At 41.3% G+C, this 25,243-nt stretch overlaps 2 protein-coding genes across 3 annotated transcripts; one reads left to right on the top strand and one right to left on the bottom strand.

Annotated features, from left to right (window-relative positions):
* The first annotated feature begins 224 nt into the window (after nt 1-224).
* il12a (interleukin 12a) lies at nt 225-2,044 on the top strand. The gene is made up of 7 exons (XM_004543570.3): nt 225-316; nt 430-575; nt 702-791; nt 948-989; nt 1,097-1,240; nt 1,355-1,396; nt 1,533-2,044. The coding sequence occupies exons 1-7, from the start codon at nt 298-300 to the stop codon at nt 1,674-1,676; spliced, it is 627 nt and encodes a 208-aa protein (XP_004543627.3). The 5' UTR covers nt 225-297; the 3' UTR covers nt 1,677-2,044.
* A 423-nt stretch (nt 2,045-2,467) lies between these two features.
* On the bottom strand, nt 2,468-18,665 carry si:dkeyp-97b10.3 (uncharacterized). 2 transcript variants are annotated; one of them, XM_012917076.4, is made up of 17 exons: nt 18,190-18,665; nt 15,866-15,897; nt 13,260-13,292; nt 11,978-12,049; nt 11,425-11,454; nt 11,226-11,261; nt 10,792-10,833; nt 10,648-10,697; nt 9,656-9,708; nt 9,335-9,561; nt 8,957-9,210; nt 7,387-7,512; nt 6,572-6,707; nt 6,397-6,444; nt 6,229-6,300; nt 5,794-6,081; nt 2,468-3,716 (listed from the first exon to the last, which is right to left on the bottom strand). In XM_012917076.4, exons 1-17 carry the CDS (start codon nt 18,237-18,239, stop codon nt 3,688-3,690), a joined length of 1,578 nt encoding a protein of 525 aa, XP_012772530.1. In that variant the 5' UTR covers nt 18,240-18,665; the 3' UTR covers nt 2,468-3,687. The 2 variants fall into 2 exon arrangements, with proteins under 2 accessions (XP_012772530.1, XP_076729364.1); XM_076873249.1 differs by lacking the exon at nt 15,866-15,897.
* Nucleotides 18,666-25,243: the final 6,578 nt, after the last annotated feature.

Genomic DNA, 25,243 nt, shown 5'->3' with positions numbered 1-25,243 from the left:
TATTCATCATTGTGGACTTTTTTACACCTTGGTACATAGGAAATGCTCTCATAAATCGCGCATTAATTTTTCCCAGAGCTGGGTATTTAAGACTATTAATCAAAGAGAGAGAGAGAGAGATCTTTTGTTTTTCTTTCAACCATACAAAAAATTACATAATGATGTATGCTTTTAGTTTTAGTTAAGGGAATCCCCCCCCCCCAGCTATTAAGTATATAAACCCCAGCATCATACGGAGACTGAAACAGTGCTGATTTACCAAGCTCTGACCAAGTTCCCTATCTGATCAGCAGTCTTATGGCAAACATTCAACTATGTAAGTCAGATAGGCTGTTATTTAAATTGCTCTGTTGCGTGCTCGTGCAAACTGGGTGTCGTAATGCCCGTGTAGACTCGTGCGTTGACGGCTGTTTCTCTCTTTCCTTGCAGACGTCGCCAGCTGTGTGCTGCTGCTGTCCCTGAGCTGGCGCACATCCGAAGCTCTCCCGGTGCCCGCACCGAGCCCGGGGACCGGCGGTCAGTGCGCCGACTTCTACAAGATGCTCCTGCTGAACATCTCAAAAGCTCTGGACAGCGTGAGTACAAATCTCCGCAGCGTGTGATTTTTGCTTGATTTTCCTCCCTTTTTTTTCTCGGTATCTGTGTCGTTTATCCGTGATTATTCTACTCTGTAGCAATAATTTCTTTACTGTGTATTACAGATTTATTTGAGTGATGGTATCCAATCGGAAAAAATTGAGATGAGGAATACTGGGGAGACCGTACTGGCCTGTGCACCCACTCTGACTCAGGTGAGCCTTTTCTCAAAGCAGCACAGTTTATGGGGACAGCTGACAGCTGTCATAATTTCAGTTCAGCTTTCACTGTGTTTTAATTGGTTGGGCAACTTCAAATGACTGTAGTGTAAACATTGCTGATTTTAAATGTCTGTTTGTTTTCCTGCACAGAACTTAGGTTGCGTGACACAAAGAAATTCTTCCTTCAGTGAGGTCAGTGTCAGACACACTGTATATTCTATAAAAAAGAAGCTATGATTCATATGCATGTGTTGGTATTGTAGCTGAAACTGAACGGGGTTTTCCCATTGTTTTGACAGACTGAATGTCTGAAGAACATAAAGAAGGACCTGCTCTACTATCACGAAGCGATTGCATCTTACCTCACAGGTCCTCTCAAAAATCGTCCAGAGGAAATTAGACTTCTGAGCCCAATCGTGGAAATCACAAAGAATCTCACAGAGGTGTGTTTATCTTGTAATTTCTTTTTTAAAATTGAGACATCGAGACTTCAAGGTGAAATAGTTTGAATCTCCTGGGAAGTACTTGTCTAACTAAATATTCCTCGGTTTATACAGAACTGCTTTCCGCAGCTGGACGTAGAGAACCTGCCCTCAAAGGTATTTTTATATTCTTTGTTCCATATTTACACCTTGTCTTTCAGTCTTTAGGATCACTGATCTTGAGTATTTGGGGTTTCTTTTCCTGAGACCTTATTGTCCTGCATTCACACTCTATCCTCTCCTGTTGTAACAGGATGCCAAAGTGTGGGGCACTTTGGCAATCCAGTCCTACAACAACCGGCTGGAGATGAATAAGATGATGAAAGGCTTCCACATCAGAGCCATCACTATCAACCGAGCCATTGGCTACATCTCCTCGGGAGACCACAGGAAGTAAACGTCCTGCAACCTCTTCAACTTCAGCCTCATCAAATAATAGCACAACAAATATCAAATCTCTATTATCACATCAGAACAAGCTGTCCTAATTAGTCACTACCATCTCTTTCAACTACTGACCAAGTTCTACAATGTACCTGCTGCACAACTGTCTGCACTGAAGGAAGTTTACTCAGGCATAAGCTCGCTGGTTCAACTCCAGTATCTTCATTCAGTAAGTGCTGAAGAATGTTCAAATTATCGTTACGCTTAGGCGTGAGTTATAATGATTTTATTTATTTATTTATTGCATCTATTTATTTATTTGATCTCCAGTTGTATTATTTATTGTTATTTAAATAAAGTATTTTGTTATCAAGCATCAAAGTTGAAGTGATTTTGATTGAAACTGTTCACCATCAGTTAGAAGTTAAGAAATGCAGTAAAAAAGAGACATGTAAGACACTTTCGGTTGTTTCCTTCAGTCAATAGCGCTTCGTTATTTCATCTCTTCTGCCAAGGCTACTGCCTGTTTCAAAATATACAAAAAGTAAATGAAGGGAACACCTGAACAATCTTAACTTTGATTTTTGTCTCGAGCTCGAATCCTACCCTTAAAGAACAGATGATTTTGTTTTCCACAGTATTCAGTTCTTCATGATCTGATTTGTTTCCTTTTATTTGAACAACGTTCTAATAATATTACGTAAAAACTAAGCAGCTGAAACTTGGTGAGACACGATCAAAAGCAGGAACTATTCTGTTTTGGTGTGAATTCGGATCACTTTCCTTAAAATGATGAAACAAACAGTGATTTCACTTGTTTTATGAAAAGTCTTTGGAGATTCTGACATGGTTTAAAAAGAAAAGGAAAAAACAACAACAACAAACACATTTGTAACAGGGATAAATTGGACTGTTAGTGGTATTTTTCTTTTAAGGAAACAACCCTTTTCTCTGAATGAAACATTGTGGTTTTCTCAAATAATGTTTACAAAAACATTTGCAATTGGTACCTGAAAGATTTCCACAGATGTTCCTGCTGATTTTATTGTACTTAATCGTACCTGAGGTCTAGATCTGCGAAATAATCCTCAAAAAACTGAATTAAAATATACGTTGCTTAGTTTTAGCTGCACTCACACAGGTAAAACACCTAAATTTATCCCTGAATCCCAACATGCTGCATTTTTGTTTTTCATAAAGATTACACATTTGGGGGAAAAAAAACAAAAAAAAAAAAAAAGAAAAGAAATGCATTCAAGCCTCCGGAGGGCAGGACGTAATTCCCAGTTAAACATAATCAGCATCATTTTCTGGTCCTCGTGCACAGCTGTTTTACAGAGTCACGGTTATCGCATCAAATAAAGGACATGTAGACAAAAAACAGACATAACTGGCTTTAAAAAAACATGAGTGACAATGAAATGGAATCTATTTACAGGAAATAGTGCGGACAAGTTTACAAAAACACAAACTAGTTTCATAGTTCAGTCTGTAATTCTGTGGACAGTCATTTTCACGTCCACGTGATATAATGCTTAATTGTTTTATAAAAATTCCCACAAGCCCAACATTCAAAAGTGAAAGAACACACACAAATGGATGGATTTTTCCAGATGTCTTTGCAGTTTCAACACTGCAGCACCAAACATTTACATCTGTTACTGGCTACATAATTAGCTACTAAACATCTCAATGACCTCTACGCCTCTACTGGTCATTTTTTTTACCTGCTTAAAGATAAAGGTAAGCTAATTTATTTCTGTATCCTTAGATACAGCACAGTTGGTTCTGTACTCACCACAGAACCCAAGAAAACTACAGCTGACCTAAAGAAGGGAAACAAAAGGAAATGATTCCTTTTTATGAAATGCAGAACTATAAACAAATCAGTTTCATATCTAGAAAATATTCAAAGAGAAATGCAAACTGAAGGGAGACGTTAACTCTGCTCTGTTGTGTTCCTGAGATCGTTTCTTCCCGCCGATGATATCCAAGAGTAATGGAATTCATTTTCATTTTCCCTTTCACTTTACCGCTTCGTTAACCATCATATCTGAAAACAACAAACAAAAAATAATGAATTAAGATTCTGTACCATCCTTTGAGTTTGAATTTTCAGTGCTCTTCACCTAAAGAGTGAAAGAGCTGCTGAGACAGTAATATTTGTACTGCAGTACATAGAATCGGTGGGATTGTCATGCATACTTTATTTAGGTAAGTAGCAAGAAGTTTCAGCTCATCGCAAACACAACTACTCTGATGAGTTGGCCTCTGGGAGCCTGTCCCATTCTACGGTTCCTGGAAATGAGCCTTTTGTATTTCGGGTTCCCCTGTCCTAACCGTGATGGGTTTTAGAACAGTTTTTTGGTTAGATGCCTGAAATAAAGTCAGTGACTAACAGAAGCTTGGAGTATTTTTTACAGTTTGTTTTAGAGTAAAAGTTGTTCGTTAACAAGCGGTTTCATGATCCTTCAGACATTCACGTCATCACACTGAACATGCCTAAGTTATAAACTCCGATGTTAGGATTTTACTTTTCTCCAAGAATCGCAAACTTGCGAGCCTCATTTGGTAAAAGATTTTAATTATTTACACCTATTAAAAAGTAAAAATATACTAAAAGAAAAAACCCAAAACACATAAAAGTACAAGAATTGGTCAAGATTGTCTTGCTGAATGAAACATGTACAGTCATAACCTTTTATTTCCCAGTTTTGTTTTGCAATTATCCACGAAGTGGAAAAGTCCCACTGTTTTTTTTGTTTGTTTGTTTTCAAAGGGAACCAGGTGTGGTCCTCAGTCCCAGGGTTAGCCTACAAAAATACATCAAATAAAATATGTCATCTCACTAGTACTGTATTTTTCTGGGCTTTTGGTGTATCCAGGGGATATCTGGACTAAGATTTTCCTTTCCACCAGCTAATATTTGTTTGACTAATGCAGAAAAACAAGATAAATCATCAGCAGACCATAGCTGATGGTTATCTGATGCATTTTCTCAAATGGCATCCATCTTTTGTGCTCCGTGGAAAGGACTGTTTATCTGCATATAACCGAAGCTTGCTCAAACATTACCAGCTTATGCATACTGATAACAAAAGGCTTGTCCCTTTTGTACAGATTCTACATGAGCCTGTGCAGATGGCTATTTGTATACACTGCTCTAAAAAATGAAAAGGAACACTTTTTAATCTGAGCAAAGCATCAAGTCAGTTAAAGTTCTGGGATTTAATCCTGGTCAGTTAATCAGCAGAGGGTGTTGTTAATCGGTTTCAGCTGCTTTGGTGTTAATGAAATAAACAACAGGTGTTGCAAGAGGAGGAACAATGAGACAACCCATAAAACAGGAATGTTTTACAGGTTGAGGACACTCGCATTTTTTCCCTCCTCAGCTAGGGTCAGTGTCACCGCTGGTAGCAGTTGGCCATACCTGGACCCAGCAGGTCAATACGTGCCTTTGCGATTGACCGGCAGAGTCTCAAGAGCATGGAGGAGATTCCAGGAGACTCTTATTTAGCAAGCTTACCCTGAGCACGTGTGAGAGAGGCTGGAGAAGCCGCGGAGAAGGTTATGCTGCTTTTAACGTCGTTCAGTTACCCGTTAACCGGTTTGGTGGTGGGTCAGTGATGGTCTGAGAGACGCACGAACCTCTGCAGGTTAGGCAACGGCACAATGACTGCAGTTAGATATCAGGATGAATTCCTTGAATCGTATTGTCACACCCTAGACTTGTGCAGTGGGTACTGGCTTCCTCCTGCTGCCCGATCACACGTGGAGAGGCTATGTAGGTGAATGCATTTATACCCCTGACTCGCTGCCTGACTAAATCCAATCGAGCACCTCTCAGGTGTTCAGTGATGCCCTAGTCCAGATATGGGAAAAGATCCCTCAGGATACCAAGCATGTGTGGGTCATACAAACTACTTCCTGCAATAAAATTTTGGTAACACAGACTAGTCTGCTGGATTATTTTTTTACTTTGATTTTTGGGGTGTCCCTGAATTCAGCCCTCTGTAGGTTGATCAGTTTGATTTTCCATCTAACAACAATTTGATTGGTTGACTTTTACATGCCTGCTCTTCACGAGCATTCATCACCATCTTAAATTGTTTAGGTTTGCAGTGTTGTACCTTGTAATGTCTGATGAACCTCATTTGGCAAGTCATCCAGCTCCTTCACACTTTCCAAAAGATTCCTAGCCGTGGCTTCTCCCGAATTCCTGTTCTTCCACATCAACAGCATCTTCAACTTCTGCATGGTCACATCTGTCTCTGCTGTCTGGATATTATCCAGCTCCTTGGAGGTAACATCTAGAAAGATAGCCACCTGTTTCCACTCCTTCCCGAGCCGCTTGGCCACCTGTAGCAGCTGCTTCTCTGACATGTCCTGGCCCTGAGTGGCCGCTGTTTTCACTCCATCTGGAGAAAGATGCACATAAACACATGGGTATTTGTTTTTAGTAAGATTTTAGGCATATCTGGAATAGTTCAGGTGTGAACTGTTGACTTGGCCATAAAGTTGTTCATGAAGTTTTGCTGAAATCACAGTCAGACACTTAAAGATACCTGGCTCGTCTTGCATTCGAGTTCTTTTAAAGGCTAGTTCGTCTTCTGAGGGGCTGCTGCTTCTCTGTCTGCCTATTTCAGAGACAGATATAACATCAGTTAATGTTTTCAAGCTAAAAACGTGCTAAAGTCTAATCGGATTACAAAAAAGTGAAAGAGCCAGCATACTGTTTGTCCTTTTCCGCGGCTTCTTCTCAGTGTTATCCACACAGTCACCTAAGGGAAGAGCAAAAGATGGACGTGGACCAGTGAATCCTTTTTGGTTTATTCGGTTTTCGGTCAACATAAACACAAACTTCCAAAAGACAAAAGTGTCTCCAAAGTAAGACTCATGCACCGGTACCTTCTCTGATGGTAGCAGACCATACAGTCTCCTCAGTGTTAATCTCTATGAGAGACAATTTAAATGGAGGGTGCTGCTCAAAGAAAGCCTCAAAGTAGCCCTTCATCTTAGTGACTGCAAGGGTGAATTTCAGTTCCTGTACAGAGACACACAGACACAACTTAGCTGTGTAGTCAGTGAAATACAAAAGCAAAATCTTATAAATGAGATCAAATCAAAAAGCACCTTTGGACGAGTCTGAACTACTTCTAGCTCTCCTGCTATTTTTAGATCTTTCTGTGGAAGTCCAGTTCTAACCAATGTGTCTTGTGCAGACATCAAACTTCACTGTCAACCTGGCGAGACTTTCCCGTCGTGGATTAGCAAAGATAATGAAAGCTGGCTTTCCAGCTATGGCCAACAGACCAAGTAGCATTTTCTAGTTAAAGAATCCACAGGAAAGGAACATGTTTGTCTTTCTTTTAGCCACCCAGATATTCATCAGGTTGTTTGTTGTAAATTTGTCATTGCAGACTCTAATGCTACTCTAATCTCCTCAAGTATCTGAGGGAGAACATTTGATGAAGTCTTCTTCTCCAAAAAATAATATTTCGTATTAGAGTCACCATTTTTGCACCAAGGAGGAGAAGATCCAGCTTGCCTTGCTGGCTGAATGTGGACAGAATGGGACTAACACTGAGCAATCAAAAATAGCAGCAGTGCTGGAAGCCGCCCTGAGGTGCACAAGGAGATCACATTGAAAGCCCAAATTTAAGACGTGTAAGGTTTTTGCTTTTTGATCCACGTAAATTGCAGATTTGTTGAGAGACACACACCTGAGGTTTGATGTCTCCCTCCGGCTCGCTCAGGAGACGATACGTTCCCTCGTCCAGCTTGCACGTGGGAGGCTTTACTATTTCAATGTAGCGAGTCTTGTAGCCCCGCACCTGATTCTTTATATCCTAGTTTAAAAAAAACATAGCTGGAGTTCAGTTTGTAGGCAACGATGACAGAGAAGTTACTAAACTGAGGGCGTCTCATAAGGACTCAGAGTTCACGGTGAATGACGGTAGGACAGAGCGACGGGAAAACAGCAGCAATGGAAAAAAAGACATCATACGGGGAAAAAAATAATCAATGCATTTTTAGAAATAGCCCTTTTTTTAGGTTATAATAAATGAATGACTATTCACCAGCAACATCCTCAAAAACAAACACACATGCTCACAAAACCACAAACACTTCCTGAGTGAGTTCAGTAGTTCAAGTTTTTTAAAAAAAAATGAAAAACACCAACAGCTTTACAGCTTTAATGTCATGTAGCTGTCATATTTACACGGTACACTTACAGTAACACAAACACTATTTTGGCCACTGACATTTTTCTTTTATTTTGATATGACTCTTTGTTTTAAGAAGATGAATACTCGAATCATTTCCCTGCACAAACCCTGCGCTTCACTGTAAATAACTAAATGACAGTTGGTTTACTAAGGCCGGTAGCACAAATTGTAGCTGAAATACAAAATCCTGGAAATCTGCACCATTGAAGCTGTTGGCAGTTCGACTAATTAACAAAAAGTGGAAGCTACATTTCGAACAAATTTCTACAAAATTTCAATGGTGAGGTATTTTTCTGGAGTTTCGTCCAGAAAGAATTGGCCGTGACTGAAAAACACAAGGAGACTTTTGATGGTCTCATGAATGGAATATTTCTGTGTGCTGCTCCTGCAACGAAGGTATTTTTGCTGCAGTTTTATTTTTGAACTCTACTCAATGTAAAGAAAAATTCCTCAATTGAAACACAGAATTTACTTTTCACTTTAAGAGAAACATCATGAGAAGTCGGTCAAAGCGTTGGCCGGTCGTGTTCTTCTAAAAGTGGGCAGTTAACGGTTTTATATCTATACACACACATACATATGCATTTTCTATAAATGTGAAACTGATTACTGTCCTCAGTCGTCTGGGTTTAGCATGTGCATTTGTTAAACATGTGTGTTTGTGGTCAGGCATGATCAGAAAATAACCTTGTGTAACCATGTGCATGCTGCGTTAGTGCAAGGTAACTGCAGTATTTCGTTATGGAACAGAAACAGATACTGGGAGGGGAAAGAAGTGCTGAATCCCAGTTACACTTTTAAGAATGAAAATAAACAAGGCACTTTTTTTAAATCGTGTCACTAACAATTGCCAATGCCCGTTTCAAAGAAGTGTGCTCTAACTGGATGTTGTGGAAATGAAGACAGAGATAGAGAAAGAAAACAGGATCCTGAAACCCGAGGAGGGTTTGGTTAAATTTGACCAAATTTCCAAAACCATATGTCAGGTTTGGAAATACACCGCAAGTCTACTGACAACCAAAACAGAGCTGGTTGGAGATCTTTCTAAAAAAACACCACTTACCTTGATGTCAGACGCACTGTTTGTGCCCAGATAAACGTGGAAGCTGTAGCTGTTGTTGTCAGTGGTGAGCTGCTTGTAGACCAGAACCACCCCATGATGCTCTACAGCCTGGCTCGTCTGAATGATGGGACCAACGGGCGATAGGGACGTCACATTCCACTTAACGTGGCTCCCTGAGTGATCCACTGTAGGCTCGATGACTGGACGGTTGCCCTTTATGTGCAGGACACTGAATGTCATGTCATTGTCAGTATCTGTGATATAAGACAGAAAAACAACATTTCACATTTAAACTGAGTAGTTATTGTTGTACCGAGTCAGAACTCTTGCTTCATTCACACAGCGTAAATGTGCTGGGTGAATGCCCTACGAGCTTACGAGCAAGGCAGATGGAGTGTGGGAACTGGATGGACTTGAGGACAGACGCGTCCTTATTGACTGTGTCCACATTGAAGATGGGTCCAGCAAACTTCCAGGAGTCATGTAGAAAGGCGCCAAACTTGGACCAGGATAAGACAGAGTACCGCACAAGAACGCGCTCGGACGCTTCAAAAACCAGACCAGTGACCGAACACTCATATGTGCCCTCTTCTTCTAGCTGCACCCTGAAAGACACAAACACAGAGTCAGTGATGCTGAGCTATCAGAGCTGAACAAAATAAACGTGAGCATGATGCATGGAGACAATGTTCCACTTACTGCAACCGCCCCTTGGACAGTCTCTTCGGGGTAACGAGCTCACTGCCATGGCTCTGTGAAAAGCAAACAACAGCAAAGCACACAGTAAGGACAGAAACAGGTAAAAGAGTGTGCTACAAAGCAAGATTAATGGCTTAGCAAGCCGTCTCAAGCTTAAAATCAGAGTTTTCTGTGTCATAAAAGTGTTTTTTTTTCCCCAGCTAAAACACCGTATTATATTATGCCAAATATAACCTGGTCAGCAGCAGGTTATGTTCAGAGTTTGGGTTTAAAATCAGCTGAAAGTGCCAAGTTTAGACTGATTCTTCTCTTCTCACAGAATGATTTAAAAACTACTGAATAAAGTACAAACCGTGTGTCTCATTGCCACAGGAATGTGCATGTGTTAGTTTGGTGATGAAGAAAATGTTTTAACGTAGCTACTAAAACAGAGAAAACACATTCGATCGATAAATCTAATTTCACTTTGATCTGCTGACAAACTAAAGCCATCTCCACGTCTCCATTATTAGGCTTTGGAACAATAAGCTTTAAGTTTCAGAGGTCTAATGTGTAGCCGTCACCTTAGAAAGAAACAGCACAGGGAGCGTTTTCAGGGATGTGTGATAAATCCCAAGATTAAGGATTCTCTGCAGCTTTAATCTTTGTCTTATTTTCAACAGTGTTTACAGTGTTTTACATCATCTGATAATATTTCTGATTGGAGTGGGCTGCACTCCTGGGGTAATTTTGTGTGTAAAAGAGTGATATGACCCGTGAAACAATCCTTTTTTCAGGCCTGAAGCTTAATCTGATAACTGCCGCCTTGACACCCGTTATCTCTAACAGGGGTTTCAGGTTTTGTCGAGCCAGCTAACGCACAGAAAGCCTGGCTGTGTTGAACTTTGTTCAGGGTGTAACCCTGTGATGAAGACAGAATTAAGGGTCAGACGAAGTTAAACGGTAGCTGTAAAATCGCATTTTGTCAGATAGCACCTGGTTTCTGAGCTCACCTGTTGGACGGCTTTGCATTTTTCACAGCATGACTTGAAGGGCCTCTCATCTGTCAGCACACATGGCAACAAACGAGAGGTTATTCATGAGCCGGGCAACACTATCATGAGTGCAGCGTAGCGCATTACTTGGCATGGGCTTACCTTTCCCATTTAACACCCCTGCTTCAGGTCCAGCACCTGCCTCTGTGAGGTAAATGGATTCTGATCAGCAACTATCACATGAGAATCTTACAGGCTGAAATCCAATTTTAAGCCTCTGAGATATCCCACAAACAAATTTTGCAGCCAGTCCCAGGGTGTGTGTGTGTGTGTGTGTGTGTGTGTGCGCGAGTGTGTGGATGTTTGCGAGAGGGTGGAGTGTGTTCAGTTACATTTTAGTTTTGATTCCTTAATTAAAAAGCCAGCTGAATCTGATATTTGTGACATAATTATGTAGTACTACTGCCAGTAAAACACAGTTGTGACCATAGACTACTGAGTCATCGCTAAGGTTTAGGCAGCTCCTACAAGCAGGCACGAACATCTACATGTACACAAACAAGCAAAATAAGAGTTTATTTCCTGGTGTGTCTTACTGTTTATAGAGTCTCCTGCATGGGCTTCTTCATTCTCTGGATAGGAAACAAAGCAAATTGAAGGATTTATAGAAAACTCTTGAAACCAAAATGCAACACATCAAACAGGCACTTCTGTTGACTTTAAACTCATTCATTTAATCAGCGGCAACACGAGGAGCCATGAAGTAGTGACTCTGGTGAGTCAAACAGATCTTACCTTCCTCTTCTCCATCCCTCTCAGTGCCTCCTGTTGAAAGATTAAATGACAAGGAAAAGAAGAAGCAGGAATATTAATGGAAATAGTTCAACTTTTTGCAGCATGCATTCATTTCCTGGGACATCTTTGAGAAAAATCGGCACTTTATAAACAACGCCTAATATAAAAGATACCACTAGCAGCTCGTTAACTTAGCACAAAGGGCAGAAGCAGGGAAAGGTCAAAACCAAGTCTGCCCACAGCACCTGTGAAACTCACTAATTATAACAATTTATCTTGGGTTTTTCCCCCCACCTGATGACAAAACTTCAGTACGTCACTGCCCCAGAGTGTCATCTTAGCAACAGTTTTATTCAGATTAAACAACGTGTCGCTTAACGAGTTTTAGAGGAGCTGGAAGAATAAAGAAAAGGTGTTTAAATCTATCCAAAGCAAAGGTGACACTTGCTGTCTGGATATTCATATTACCAAGGAAAACAAGAGTGTGGTTTTTCTCATTGTCCTTTCCAAAAAGAAAAATTATTCCATCAAGTTATGAAAATGTGGCTCTCACCATAAGCCTCATCCTCCTCTGAATTGTTGTCTTCGTCCTCTGAGCTCTCGTCGGTGGATGTTCCTGTGTTTTCTGTTCAACAAATCGATGTGCAGAGTATGTGTTAAAAGAATTTATCTTTAATAAAAAATAAAAGAGATTCATGCCACAGCTGGCTAAACATACAGTGCTGTGAAAAAAGGCTTGAGCACCACTTATTTCTTTTTATATTGCTTCCAGGGAGCCATGCGGTCTAGTCTTTTTAAAGTGGACTATGGCGACGGTTCTCCTGGCTTCCTGAAAGTCTATCAAAGATCTAAAAGACCTAATTTTCACTCTAGTTTTGTAACTTTATTTTCAGAAGAATGTTTTTGTTTGCTACAACCAATTTTTAAATTGTATATTTAGGACCTTTGTCACTAGCAGGCAGCCACAATGTTGTACCATCCCTTTAGGTGAATCTACAAAACAAATGTTTACACAGTTCAGCAGACATACAACAGTATTTTGCACCAGCAAGGTGATTCTCAAAGAGCTATTAGCCAAAGATTTGACATATTTCATCATGACGTACTTAAAAACAAATATGAGGAAACTGGCCAAAAGAAGTGGCAGAGCTAGAAAACCATCTATAGCGGATTAACTGTATCTGAAATTCACGTCCTTAAGAAATAAGAAAAAATACTTAAGAAAGGGGAAACAGGAAGAAAAACTTGGGGTGTGCTAAATTACACAAGAACTGCAAGGGCAATAGAGGCAACAAAATTTGAAAGATTTGGTTCAAATCATCATGTGAACAGAAGAGATGCTGTCATAGGGGATTTTTGCCAAAATTGATGGAATTACAAAAGCAGAAAAGTATCATCAGACTTTGATCCACCATGCTATGCCATCTGGAAAGAGTCTGGGGGCACAGCTTGACAATGAAACATATACATGCCAATGTAGTAAAAGCAAACCTGGATAGAAAAACACAGAGTGAAACCAGCATCAGTCATGGACTGGCCCCCCCCAGAGCCAAAGAAGAGCTTTGGATGTTCTTCGAGAAGCGTGAAGAAATATTTCTGAACACTACTTGAAGGAATTACAAGAAAGCTGGGTCAGAGAGTTCAGGCTGTGTTGAAGAATAAAGCTGGTCATCCCAAATACTGACTTTCAACTCTATTTTTGCCTCAAATGTAGTATTTCCATGTGTGCTTGAACGTTGCAATAAATTGCTGAACCCATTTCCAATTTTGTAAACAAAATATAAAGAAATGAGGGGTGGCTCAAGACTTTTGCACAGTGCGATATTTGTGCTTACCTGAACCACTGCTGTCATTTTCTGCCAGATTATCTGTAAACAGATTAGTGAAAACGTTGAGACGGCTGCTGGTTATTTAGAAAAATCTGATGCAATAATTTCAAAATGTGAGAAAATCCAAAAACATTTATTTCCCCCAATTTTATTACTCACTACTACACATATGTCATTGTGATTGTCATTATGGCATCATCACTACTACGGAAACTAGAATACTTTAAATGGTTTGATAATCAACCCCCTCTTTAGTCATACTGCCCAGGACCCTGACAGCTGTCAGAGAGAAAAAAGTTGCTGTTGTTTTACCAGAAAAGCAACCATAATTCTGCAGTAAAAATAGAAACAACCAATAGTATGTAAATCGAGGGAAAGCTAAATTATTCAGACCGTTTCTTCTTCTACTTCCCCCACAAAGAAAAACACCTATTTAAGAGAAAGTAAGCCTCAAGCGCTCAACACTCACATGGTTTAAAAGTCAGAAAAAAGAAAAAAAAAAAAAACTAGAGTGAAGCATGTGATGCATCACAAAAATAAGTACAGGATTAGAACAGGTGCAGCCCCAGTGAGAAACCTCCAGTTTTAGTTTACTTCTAGGTTCGTGCAGTGTGTGGTTTTAATTCATATTAGTCACCAAAAAGCCCTGAGCAGGGCTGAAGTACACCAGCAGTTTTTTATAGATGCGTCATTCACGGCAGCTGAACCGCAGCACCCCGTGAACAAGCCTGTGATAAGTGCAATGCATTAACATTCTGGCACATTTACGTAGATGGGGTCCAGAGGAACTGCTGCTGCTTCTCTCTTCCCAGCAGCACTGACTGTCCGTGGACCGGGCCATGTGGCCGAGCGCCAGGCTGGCTAATGGATGGAGCCCCTCCTCATCTGGCCCAGAGAGTTTTATCTTAGACTAACAAGCAGATGCTGTCTTTGCAGCTCCGCTCACAGCGCCTCCCTCATCAATCTCTCTGTCTCACTTTGCTCAATCTGTCTGCCTCACCTCTCCCTGCACTTTCTTCTCCATGCCTCTCTCCCTTGTCCTCATATGCCTCCTATGGCCCATCTCATTCACTGCAGCTGTTGCTGCTGCTGCTGTCTCACAGCTGAGCCAGCGGGCATCCCTCTTATTTGTCGTTTGGGCATGGCTGCTTCCCTTCATCAGGCTGACAAATAAGGTGGAGAGCAAGTGCCCGCACAGATGCACACATGCAGATGCAATCACAAATATGCAGAGAGTGCTAGAGGCTGTGTGCAACCTCAAGGATTTGGTTAGTATTGAAAGGTGTTAGCTGCCATCTGCTGGCTGAAAACCATAATACAGGAAAAAAAAACAGAAAGAGGTTAATGGGTTCTTTTTGTGACTTATTAACTGACTCATTACTCCACCAGTAGATTTAAAGCTATCAAAATAAGTCAGCTTTGTCAGATCCATACTGGAATTCATGTTTTGGAAATATTATTTGAAAGACTGTAGATGTTTAGTGAATCTAAATATACATTTCTCCTACTTTAAATAAGACTAAACTACCAAACACTGGAAATGTGATATCCAATCCAGCTTCGAGTCAGGATCAGACTGATATCGATTTACAGTGTACCTGATATCAGAATGGTAACATACACTCACTGGCCAATTTTTAAGTACACCTGTTGAATCGCTTGTAACCACAATCAGCCAATCGCCTGACAACAAGTCAAAACATCTAGGCACGTAGACACGTTCAGGATAACCTGCTGAAATTCAAACTGGGCATCAGAACGAGGAAAAAAGGTGATGTACGCGGTTTTAAACATGGAATAGTTTTTCAGAAACTGCTGATCTTCTGGGGGTTTCCTCACATAACCATCTCTGGGGTTTACAGAGAATGATCCAAAAAAGGGGAAAATATCCAGCGAGCATCAGTCCTCTGGCTGAAAATGCCCTGTTGATGTCAGAGGTTAGAGGAGAATGGCCTCACTGCTTTTTGCACCTCGTTACACTCGAGCTATCTGAATGCAAAATGGGCTGCAGCATCATCTCCCCGTTAGCTTAGAACACAGGATTGGACAAACATTGCCTGGTCTGATAAGTCTTACATTCTGCTGTTACATTCAGATGGCAGGGTCAGGTAGGGCGAAAACAAGATGAAAGCATGGATCCATCCTGCCTGGCATCAACACTTCTGGCCGGTGTAACATTTTCCTGGTTGGTGACCATCCCTTTATGACCACAGTGAACCTTTTTTCTCCATATTAAAAAGCTCAAATTATCTCACACTGGTTAATTAAACATGACTGTGAGTTCGCTGTACTGAAATGGCCTCCACAGTCACCAGATCTCAAGGTAATAGCGAAACTTTTGCATACGGTGTTACAAGAGATTCAAATCATGAAGCAGCAGCTTTCAAGCCTTTCATGCAAATGATATGGAAACAAGGACAGCAAACAGGAAAGGTGAGCCAGCTGGGAAAATATAACGAAAGGACGAGTAAAACAAAATACAAGAAGTGATAAATAGATGAGGATGCACACTTTTCAAATAGCAAGAGAACAACTGAGAGCTCAAAGAAAATGAAAACATGAAGAGCTGCTGAAAGAGAGGGCAGGAAAGCAATGAACCGGCTGGTGTTTACCTTTGTTCTCAGGTGCGGGGATATCGCCGTCTCTGTAAGGCAGAAGAGATAACATTCAGACAAATATAAATCAAACAGAATTCTCCAGCCGTGTAAGATTCAAAGTGCTTTTTTATTTATTTTTGTTTTTAAAAATTGTGCAGCTGCAGGATCACGCAGTAGCCGATACTTCTCCTTTTCTGTACGGCTGAGTAAATCAGTCAAAGAGGAAGTGTGTGGCTAAACGGCCTGCATCACACTTTCTCACGAAACTCCCTTCTCTCAAACGCTTTCAAAGCAGTGTTGATAGCAAAGGAAAGAGCTGAGGAAACATACAGGCTGGGTCTGTTTCCCATTCAACAACTCAGGTTAGACTCTTTTCATTTATGGCTTTATCATAAGACAGCATCAAGCAGAGCGTAAATATGGCTGTCTATTTTCAGGGCCATTGTGTAATATTATAATCATACAATGTTAGCTGGCTAATTATTGACTTTAAGCACTTTGTTACTTTGTCCTACACATTTTTATGCACATGACAAGTTTTATCAAATATAAGCAAAAGACTGATAAACAGATCGCACCACACTAAACATCACTGCAAGCATCTGCAGTATGGTACTGCTCCTATATTCTTCTTAATGCTGCAATAATATATTCAGTGACAGCACTCAGACTTAGATATTAGATACCAGTCTTCCTGACTGTAAACACCAGCCGGTTCATTGTAAACAAAGCCAGACACAAACGCTGTCCAAGTGTTCGTATATGCTGTGTGAAGACTGGAGCAACCTGTTGATGCAGTCAGAGCAAGACGAAACACGCCTGTTCAAGGGTAAAAAAAAAAAAAAAGCCAACCCCACAAGAAGAACGAGTTCACCACCAGCATGTGTTAAAAGAAAAAATAGGTCAGCCTTTGTTTTTTCCTGTCTCACTCTCGCTCTGCTGCAATTATATCCAAATGAAGCAAATGAATCAGGAAGCCTGGATTATTACCAAAGATCAAGAAGTGATACTTTATTTCTTTTGCTTGGCGGCTGTTTCGCCTGATAAGGAGCTGAGGCTTTCCTTTGTTTTTAAACATCTGTCCAGGAAGCTGAACTTTTTTCCTCTCTCTCTTTCTCTCTGCAAGGTCATCTCATCAGCGCCTCTGCCATACAGTCTCACAACAACACCACTGGGGTCATTGCCATGGTAATAGTAGTCATCTCTTCCTGTATGAGTCCTCATGCCTCCTATGATCTTACATGTTTAGAAATTAAAAACATACTCGATAAATCAAACTTCTGTGTGGTTTGTCTGTTTGTTTCTGCTTAAAGATAAAGCCCGGATCATGTCACAGTCGCAACAGCTTCCCACAAACAGCACAGAGAGGAGTGCGTTTGTGTATAGATAAACAACTGTCACATAGCACCAGCAGTGGAACAAAAGAGCCGCCCTTTGTCCCGGTCATTTATTGTCCAGACTTTACTGCTTTTATTGCATTTACAGCAAGTTAGAAATCTCTAATCAAATCATAAAGTGAAAGTTGGCCTTTTCCTGCTATAGCCTCACAAACAAAGCTGGAGTTGGAATAATTTCTATCACATTTAACAGATTCATAGATCTTTAAGGTCTTTTGGCATCTGATCATGTGTTTGGGGACTTTTCCTGCCAGGTGGGGCGTGATGCCGTGCGAGTAACTCAGTAGCTCCGATGACAATGAGTCATCAGTATCACTTCACCTGTCTGTGGCTCACGGATGAACTGATGGTGAATATAACAGAATCACTAAAGACAACTGTATGAATTAGAAGAGTACAGTCGGTTAAAACCCGCCGAATAATATCTCAAAGCATCACCAAGCCGCGTGGGCACTGTCGTGTTTCGCTCTGCGCTGCACTTTAATGTGAGGCTGTGCATTAACGTGAACGAAAACCGATGTTTATTGTGTGTTTTTAATTGAACTAAACTGTTGCATAAGCTTTGCTTTACAGCTTCAGCTTTGGCACGCGCTACCAACTCGCTCGGTGATACGTTGTTGTCACACACAATGTTTAACAACAGAGCGGCGCGAGCGCACAGACACCAACAAAGAGATTTTAAACAGACCGTGTTTGCAACGAGGAAGCGAAAACTAGGCAGACATATATTGTTGTTGTTATTGTTTCATGAAATGCACGAGCAGATGAGCCCCGAAAAGACTACAGCGACAATGACTCCCACTTCCTGTGCGTGGGGGACGAGAGGCGAGATTTTTAGCTCTGCATCCACGCCGATTCGCCCAAAACTGTTCACAATTGAAAAACACAAACCGCCGCGGATCGCGCACAGCAACGCTTTCCACTGATCTAGTAACAACTTACCCATCCTCGAGGTGGCAAGCCGCACCGCAGCTGGCCATCTCCGCCACCATCCTCCGTCTGTGGCCCCGTTATGCTTTCTCTTCTTCACTAGCGTGCAGAGGCTGCGCGTAAAAACACCTGGGAGGCAACATGAGCCTCTCACCGGCGGCGATCGCGTTCTGGGTTAAAGGGCTAAGCATTTATTGGGGGAGACCTCTTTGGCTGCATTATTTATTTCACATCATGCGTCCCCCAGAGTGTAGCATTTCCTCTTTATCGAGAAAAAAATAACTCGGTTTGACTCCCCCGGAAAAAGCGCTCACTTTCCTAAAATCCACAAAAAGGAAACATCAGAGTCCCCTTTTGTGCAGCCTAAATGTGGGATGTGTTGCTTTCTTTCACAAAAATAACGTGCTTGTTTGTAAAAAGAAAGAAAAAATACAGACCACAGATCTTCACATCATAGGACCACCCGAATGTCTTTAGAGCAGCGCCACTCTCAGGATCAGCGCTGCTGCGCAGTTATTGCGCATGAATATGGGCGGGCCTGCAGCATCCCGCCACAGTGCAGGCTTTGTGGAGTCTTGTTGATGATTTACAGCCCCACGCTTAACGCTTATTAAATAAGCGAGCTGCACAACCTGTGCGAAAGAAATGTTTACTGCTGGAAGTCTCAGACTGTCTGAATATGAATAACGGAAGATAAAAACCACACCGCTTAACTTTCAGGACATGCACAGAGTTTCCGCATGCAGAGGCCACCTTTTTGCATGAGTAAGCACAGCAGAGGGTCCCCTGAAGCGATCCCCAAAGATATTGAAAGAGATAGAAGGTGATGATGATGATGAAGCACAGTTAGAGGTTTATTCTAATCATTTATGTAATAAGTAAAACAAAGTGTATAATGAGGATAGTGGGAGCTGGACGGTTACTTGGTTTACTTCAAAATAAAACAGGCATTTATCTGAGAGACGTTCATTGCACTGAAAGGAGCAACCAGCTTCCCGTGATGCAACTAGGTCACTTTTGAGCGGGAAAAAATACGCCTGCATTACAGAGAGGTAACCAGCAGATGTCGCATTAGACAACAAAGCAAAAAGCACATTCCAACCTGATTGATGCACGCCTCTGATGTGAGGACTGATCACTGTCATCATACCATAAAGTTACAGTGGAATCAAATCAGAGAAGGTCAGCGTCCTATGGTGGATCTCGGCTAAGCACACTGGCCAGCAGAGAGATCAAAAAAAGGGAGGAAGGGCGCTGTGTGTCTGTGAGATGTCCGGTGGGAGGAATGAGTGAGGGATGAAGGGCTTTCTTATTGATCTTCAAAGCACCTTTCTCCTCCCTCCATCCACTCACCGAGTTTGACGAGTGGATGTGTGGTTTATAGGCAAGAGAAAGGAAACACAGAGAGGGAGAGATGCCACAGACTAATGGGGGGATTATCCTAGTCTCAGAGTCTAAAGGGAGAGATCAGCTACTCCTCGCAGGGGTGAGACGATATCCCCAATACCTCAGGAAATCAGAGGAGATAAAGCAGAAGTGGTGGAAAAGAAGGGTGAGAGAAGTAGAGGACAGGAAAGGTCAACTTGATGAGAAGATAAGAAGAGATGGGGGGAAAGAGAAAATATAATAGGAAAAAAGGGTCAGTTAAATAGGTTAAGATGTAAATCATGAGAGCAGGAGGCACAAGACTTAAACCATAAACTCAATTTGTCACTCGAGTTGCAAAAACGTATAATTTAATATAGGCTAGTCTGGTATGAGAGTTCATTCGACCTGACTTGAGACAAAAAGCCAAAGAGGCTAATGTCAAGTTACAACAGCAGTCGCCTCAAGGTGCTAGATGAAGATTCAACGACCACACCTGGTGTGGTTTTACGCTGACAGAGTTAGCTGTGTTAGCGTTCTACAATTTACTCTTTTGCATGTCAAAAACCAATGCAGTATCAGAAAAATGATTATTTTGAACTCATAATGCTGCTGCAGTAAAAGTTGTTAAGACATTTGACCTCATGGTGGAGCTAGAGCAGTGGTTCTTAACCTTGTTGGAGGCACCGAACCCCACCAGCTTCATATGTGCATTCACTGAACCCCTCTTTAGTGAAAAATAAAATGTGATTTTTTTACTGGTGCACAAAATGAGCCATGCATGTCATGGCGGAGGCTCTGCCGAACCCCTGAGACCGGCTCACCAAACCCCTAGGGTTCAATCGAACCCAGGTTAAGAACCACTGAGCTAGAGGAAACAAGAATATCAGTCAGTGGGACACATTGTGGGAACCATGAAATGCATCTATCAAATAATATGTCAGGCCGTGTAGAAGTTACTGACATATTTTAATGGTTAGATGGAAGCTTTGACCTCATAGTGATGAGGAATATTTAAAGTATGACGAAAGTCACTCAGTATGTTTCAGCTGCTGGGGATCTTGCCTGAAGTTACAAAGGGTTATCTGAATCCAGACTTAAAAAGCTCCGTGGAGCTTTTTGAGTCTGGATCAGAGCGGTGGAGTGATGGACCAGGCAACAGGTGACAGAGCAATGCTGCCATCTAAAACGCCTCATCACCAGCTACTAAAAATGCTGAGCTGTTGCACAGAAGCACTTTGGGCATTCAGTGTGGATTGTTGCCATTCTGGTAATTGCGCTGTTGTAACTATTATACTAAGCAGGGAGGGGAGGTTAAAAAAAAATCAAAGCTTTGAGTCTTGATCTTAAAAATAGGTACTGGGAAAGCATCTGACTTTCATTCCTCTGTGACTCAGTTAAGACAGTGTTTCACTGTATGAGTGTATGTGTGTGTAATATGACAGGGCTTTTTTAATATAGACCCACCAACCAGTTTGGAAACCATGATGCCACACACCCTCGGGGGGTAATACGAGCCCTCGACGTGCCGACTCATTATCCATCACGTAGATACACACTCAAAACAACACACACACACACACCAACCTGATGAAGCACATATGAAGATGCTTCATCAGGGTGGAGGGAAACTCCTACCTTGGCCATTTTGCCAACAGGGCCAGTTTATCACATGGAAAGATGCAAAGTTACTAAAGAGCTGTAACAGCTGAAGGCCTGCATAAAGAAGCTAGAGAAAGGGGACTAGGTACAAAGAGAAAAGAGGAGAGAGACTTGGGAAATCGTTCAGCCATGAGAGCGTTCAAAGGAAATGTATGAGCCTAAAATTCTTCCATGTGTAATGAACATAATGAATTTCCCATTTTAAAGCATTAAAAAAAACAGCGTGGAGCTGTTTTACTCAGATGCAAAGCTTCAGATCAGTGAGGGAAAATGCCTTTGAAAGTCTAATCTGAATAAAGTGCAGATAACTCCTGGACTTAGAGCTAATGCTAACTGCTTGTGACTGGACTGTGAATTCACTTGTGACACACCCCTCTCCCGCTTTGATTTCCTGCTCAGTATCTGAGGTCTATATTTGTTTGTTCTTTATTTTTACATGCAGTGTTGTTTTTCAGTAGTCACCTCTCGCTGCTGCCATCGTGTTGCTTTTTCCTTCCTCTTGGGTAAAAATGTTCTATGAGCACCACCAGGGTATTTTCACCTCACCCACACAGTTTACACTCTTTGTCTTCCATCCCCCCCACCCAGCCCCCCTGAAATTGCTGTCAAATTTTAAAAAAAAAAATGGTATGATAATGCAAGAGTTTCCTCTGCTGTCAGGAAATTATTTTTTGCCAAAATGTCCTTTTATTCATAGAATGTAACTAGCAAAATTTGAAATTTCTTATGTCTTTTATAGATCCTGAAATGATTTTCTGCTTTGTTTCAGGATCTAAAATTAGATAAATACATTCTCAGATGCACTACGCCACATGACATATTGTATCTTGTCATTATTTATCAAAAACTGACGCAAAATGCAGAAGCAGTGTGTGAAAAATGAACACACCCCAGTTTGTAGAACCACTTTTACCAGCAATAACTTAAAGTAATGTTCTTTTGTATGACTTTATCAGTGTCTCACATCGTTGTGGAGGAACTTTTGAACCACTCGAACCAACGCACCAGTGCATTGAGGTTTGTGTGCATCCATTTATGCACAGCTCCTGTAAGGTCTTGCCATAGTATTTAAATAGGTTTGAGGTCTGGACTGGCTGGGCCATTTCACTACCTTGATTCTATCTTTTTCAGACATTATGTTGTCCTTGAGTCAATGACTGGAGGGTCCCCGGGTCCTGTGGCTGCAAAAATAAGCCCAAATCCTAACCCCTCCACCACCATGCTTGACAGTGGGTATGAGGTGTTTGTGCTGATATGCTGTGTTTGTTTGTTTGTTTCCACATGCTTTGTCCCACACGCCATCAAACTGTTTAACTCCTCTCTGGAGGGGAGAGGGAGGGGAAACAGGTGGACAAAGGAGGGGGGAACAACTAAGCTCTAGTGCCTCTTGCAGAGGTTATCTTCTGACACCCTTTGAAACAAGCAATACTTCTTCAGTCTTTTTGTAGTAGTGTTGTCATTAACCGTAAAGTTTTAGTATGCTCATTGAATCATGTAGATCTCTGAGATGTAGCTCTTGGGTTGGCACTGGCAGTGGTCTGATCTTAGGGTGAATTTGCTGTGACACCAATCCTGGGAAGACTGCCTTGAATCTTTGACGCCATAAAATGGTGGACTTCAAGTAGTTTGTAAAGGGCCTTATAACCCTTGCCAGATTGAGAGGTAGCAACTGAATCAAGTGCATGTGATGAGCACCACCTGGCTGCTACTTACTCTTATACAGGGAGTGCAGAATTATTAGGCAAGTTGTATTTTTGAGGAATAATTTTATTATTGAATAACAACCATGTTCTCAATGAACCCAAAAAACACATTAATATCAAAGCTGAATGTTTTTGGAAGTAGTTTTTAGTTTTAGCTATTTTAGGGGGATATCTGTGTGTGCAGGTGACTATTACTGTGCATAATTATTAGGCAACTTAACAAAAAACAAATATATACCCATTTCAATTATTTATTTTTACCAGTGAAACCAATATAACATCTCCACATTCACAAATATACATTTCTGACATTCAAAAACAAAACAAAAACAAATCAGCGACCAATATAGCCACCTTTCTTTGCAAGGACACTCAAAAGCCTGCCATCCATGGATTCTGTCAGTGTTTTGATCTGTTCACCATCAACATTGCGTGCAGCAGCAACCACAGCCTCCCAGACACTGTTCAGAGAGGTGTACTGTTTTCCCTGCTTGTAAATCTCACATTTGATGATGGACCACAGGTTCTCAATGGGGTTCAGATCAGGTGAACAAGGAGGCCATGTCATTAGTTTTTCTTCTTTTATACCCTTTCTTGCCAGCCACGCTGTGGAGTACTTGGACGCGTGTGATGGAGCATTGTCCTGCATGAAAATCATGTTTTTCTTGAAGGATGCAGACTTCTTCCTGTACCACTGCTTGAAGAAGGTGTCTTCCAAAAACTGGCAGTAGGACTGGGAGTTGAGCTTGACTCCATCCTCAACCCGAAAAGGCCCCACAAGCTCATCTTTGATGATACCAGCCCAAACCAGTACTCCACCTCCACCTTGCTGGCGTCTGAGTCGGACTGGAGCTCTCTGCCCTTTACCAATCCAGCCACGGGCCCATCCATCTGGCCCATCAAGACTCACTCTCATTTCATCAGTCCATAAAACCTTAGAAAAACCAGTCTTGAGATATTTCTTGTCCCAGTCTTGACGTTCAGCTTGTGTGTCTTGTTCAGTGGTGGTCGTCTTTCAGCCTTTCTTACCTTGGCCATGTCTCTGAGTATTGCACACCTTGTGCTTTTGGGCACTCCAGTGATGTTGCAGCTCTGAAACTGGTGGCAAGTGGCATCTTGGCAGCTGCACGCTTGACTTTTCTCAGTTCATGGGCAGTTATTTTGCGCCTTGGTTTTTCCACACGCTTCTTGCGACCCTGTTGACTATTTTGAATGAAACGCTTGATTGTTCGATGATCACGCTTCAGAAGCTTTGCAATTTTGAGACTGCTGCATCCCTCTGCAAGATATCTCACTATTTTTGACTTTTCTGAGCCTGTCAAGTCCTTCTTTTGACCCGTTTTGCCAAAGGAAAGGAAGTTGCCTAATAATTATGCACACCTGATATAGGGTGTTGATGTCATTAGACCACACCCCTTCTCATTACAGAGATGCACATCACCTAATATGCTTAATTGGTAGCAGGCTTTCGAGCCTATACAGCTTGGAGTAAGACAACATGCATGAAGAGGATGATGTGGACAAAATACTCATTTGCCTAATAATTCTGCACTCCCTGTAATTACGATAGAAGCAATAAGGGTGCACTTAGTTTTTCACAAACTGCTTCTGCATAATGACTTAGTTTTTGTTCTACAAATAATGACACTGTGTGATTCACTGGGCAGCCAAAAAAAAGTTAAACTCTAAGATTTCATCGGACAACCTTTAGCTTTGTTGGCAGGACACATTCACTGTGGTATTTCAATTAACTTATGCAATGTCACAATATTTATTTCCATCCAGAGTTTCATGAATTATTCACAAAGATCTCCTAGAAGTGACGACAGGAGAGTTGGACTGTTAAAGTCTTCTCAAACACATCCCAAAGATCCTCAGTGGGATAAAGGTTTCAGCTCTGTGGTGGCCAATCCATGTGCGAAAATGATGTCTCGTGCTCTCTGAACTATGAATCCTGGCATCCCATCCCATGTCCATACAATCAAGGAAGGAACAACTTGATCATTTTAGGTATATTCAGTTAGTCAGCTCATTTTTTTGGCACTAAATATTGCTGAACCTAGACCTCAGACCTCCAATCCAATGAAAGGCTCTCACCTACAGTGTCCAGGCATGTGTCGTTTGTCCCAATATATGAAATCTCAGAGTTTAAAGTAAAGTTTTAAGTTCAAAGTAAAGTTACAGCTTACTATCCCCATATATACATATTAAAAATATACTTAATACTTTGACAGCATCACATTTACTCTTTATTCTGTGAATGCTTATTCCAGCATTTTGTTATATTTCTTATTTAATACTCACATCCAAATGGATATTTTCACATTTGAATGGTT

Source organism: Maylandia zebra, linkage group LG14 (assembly GCF_041146795.1).
Source record: "Maylandia zebra isolate NMK-2024a linkage group LG14, Mzebra_GT3a, whole genome shotgun sequence".
Taxonomy (NCBI): domain Eukaryota; kingdom Metazoa; phylum Chordata; class Actinopteri; order Cichliformes; family Cichlidae; genus Maylandia; species Maylandia zebra.
This window is presented reverse-complemented; position numbering and strand designations above follow the sequence as displayed.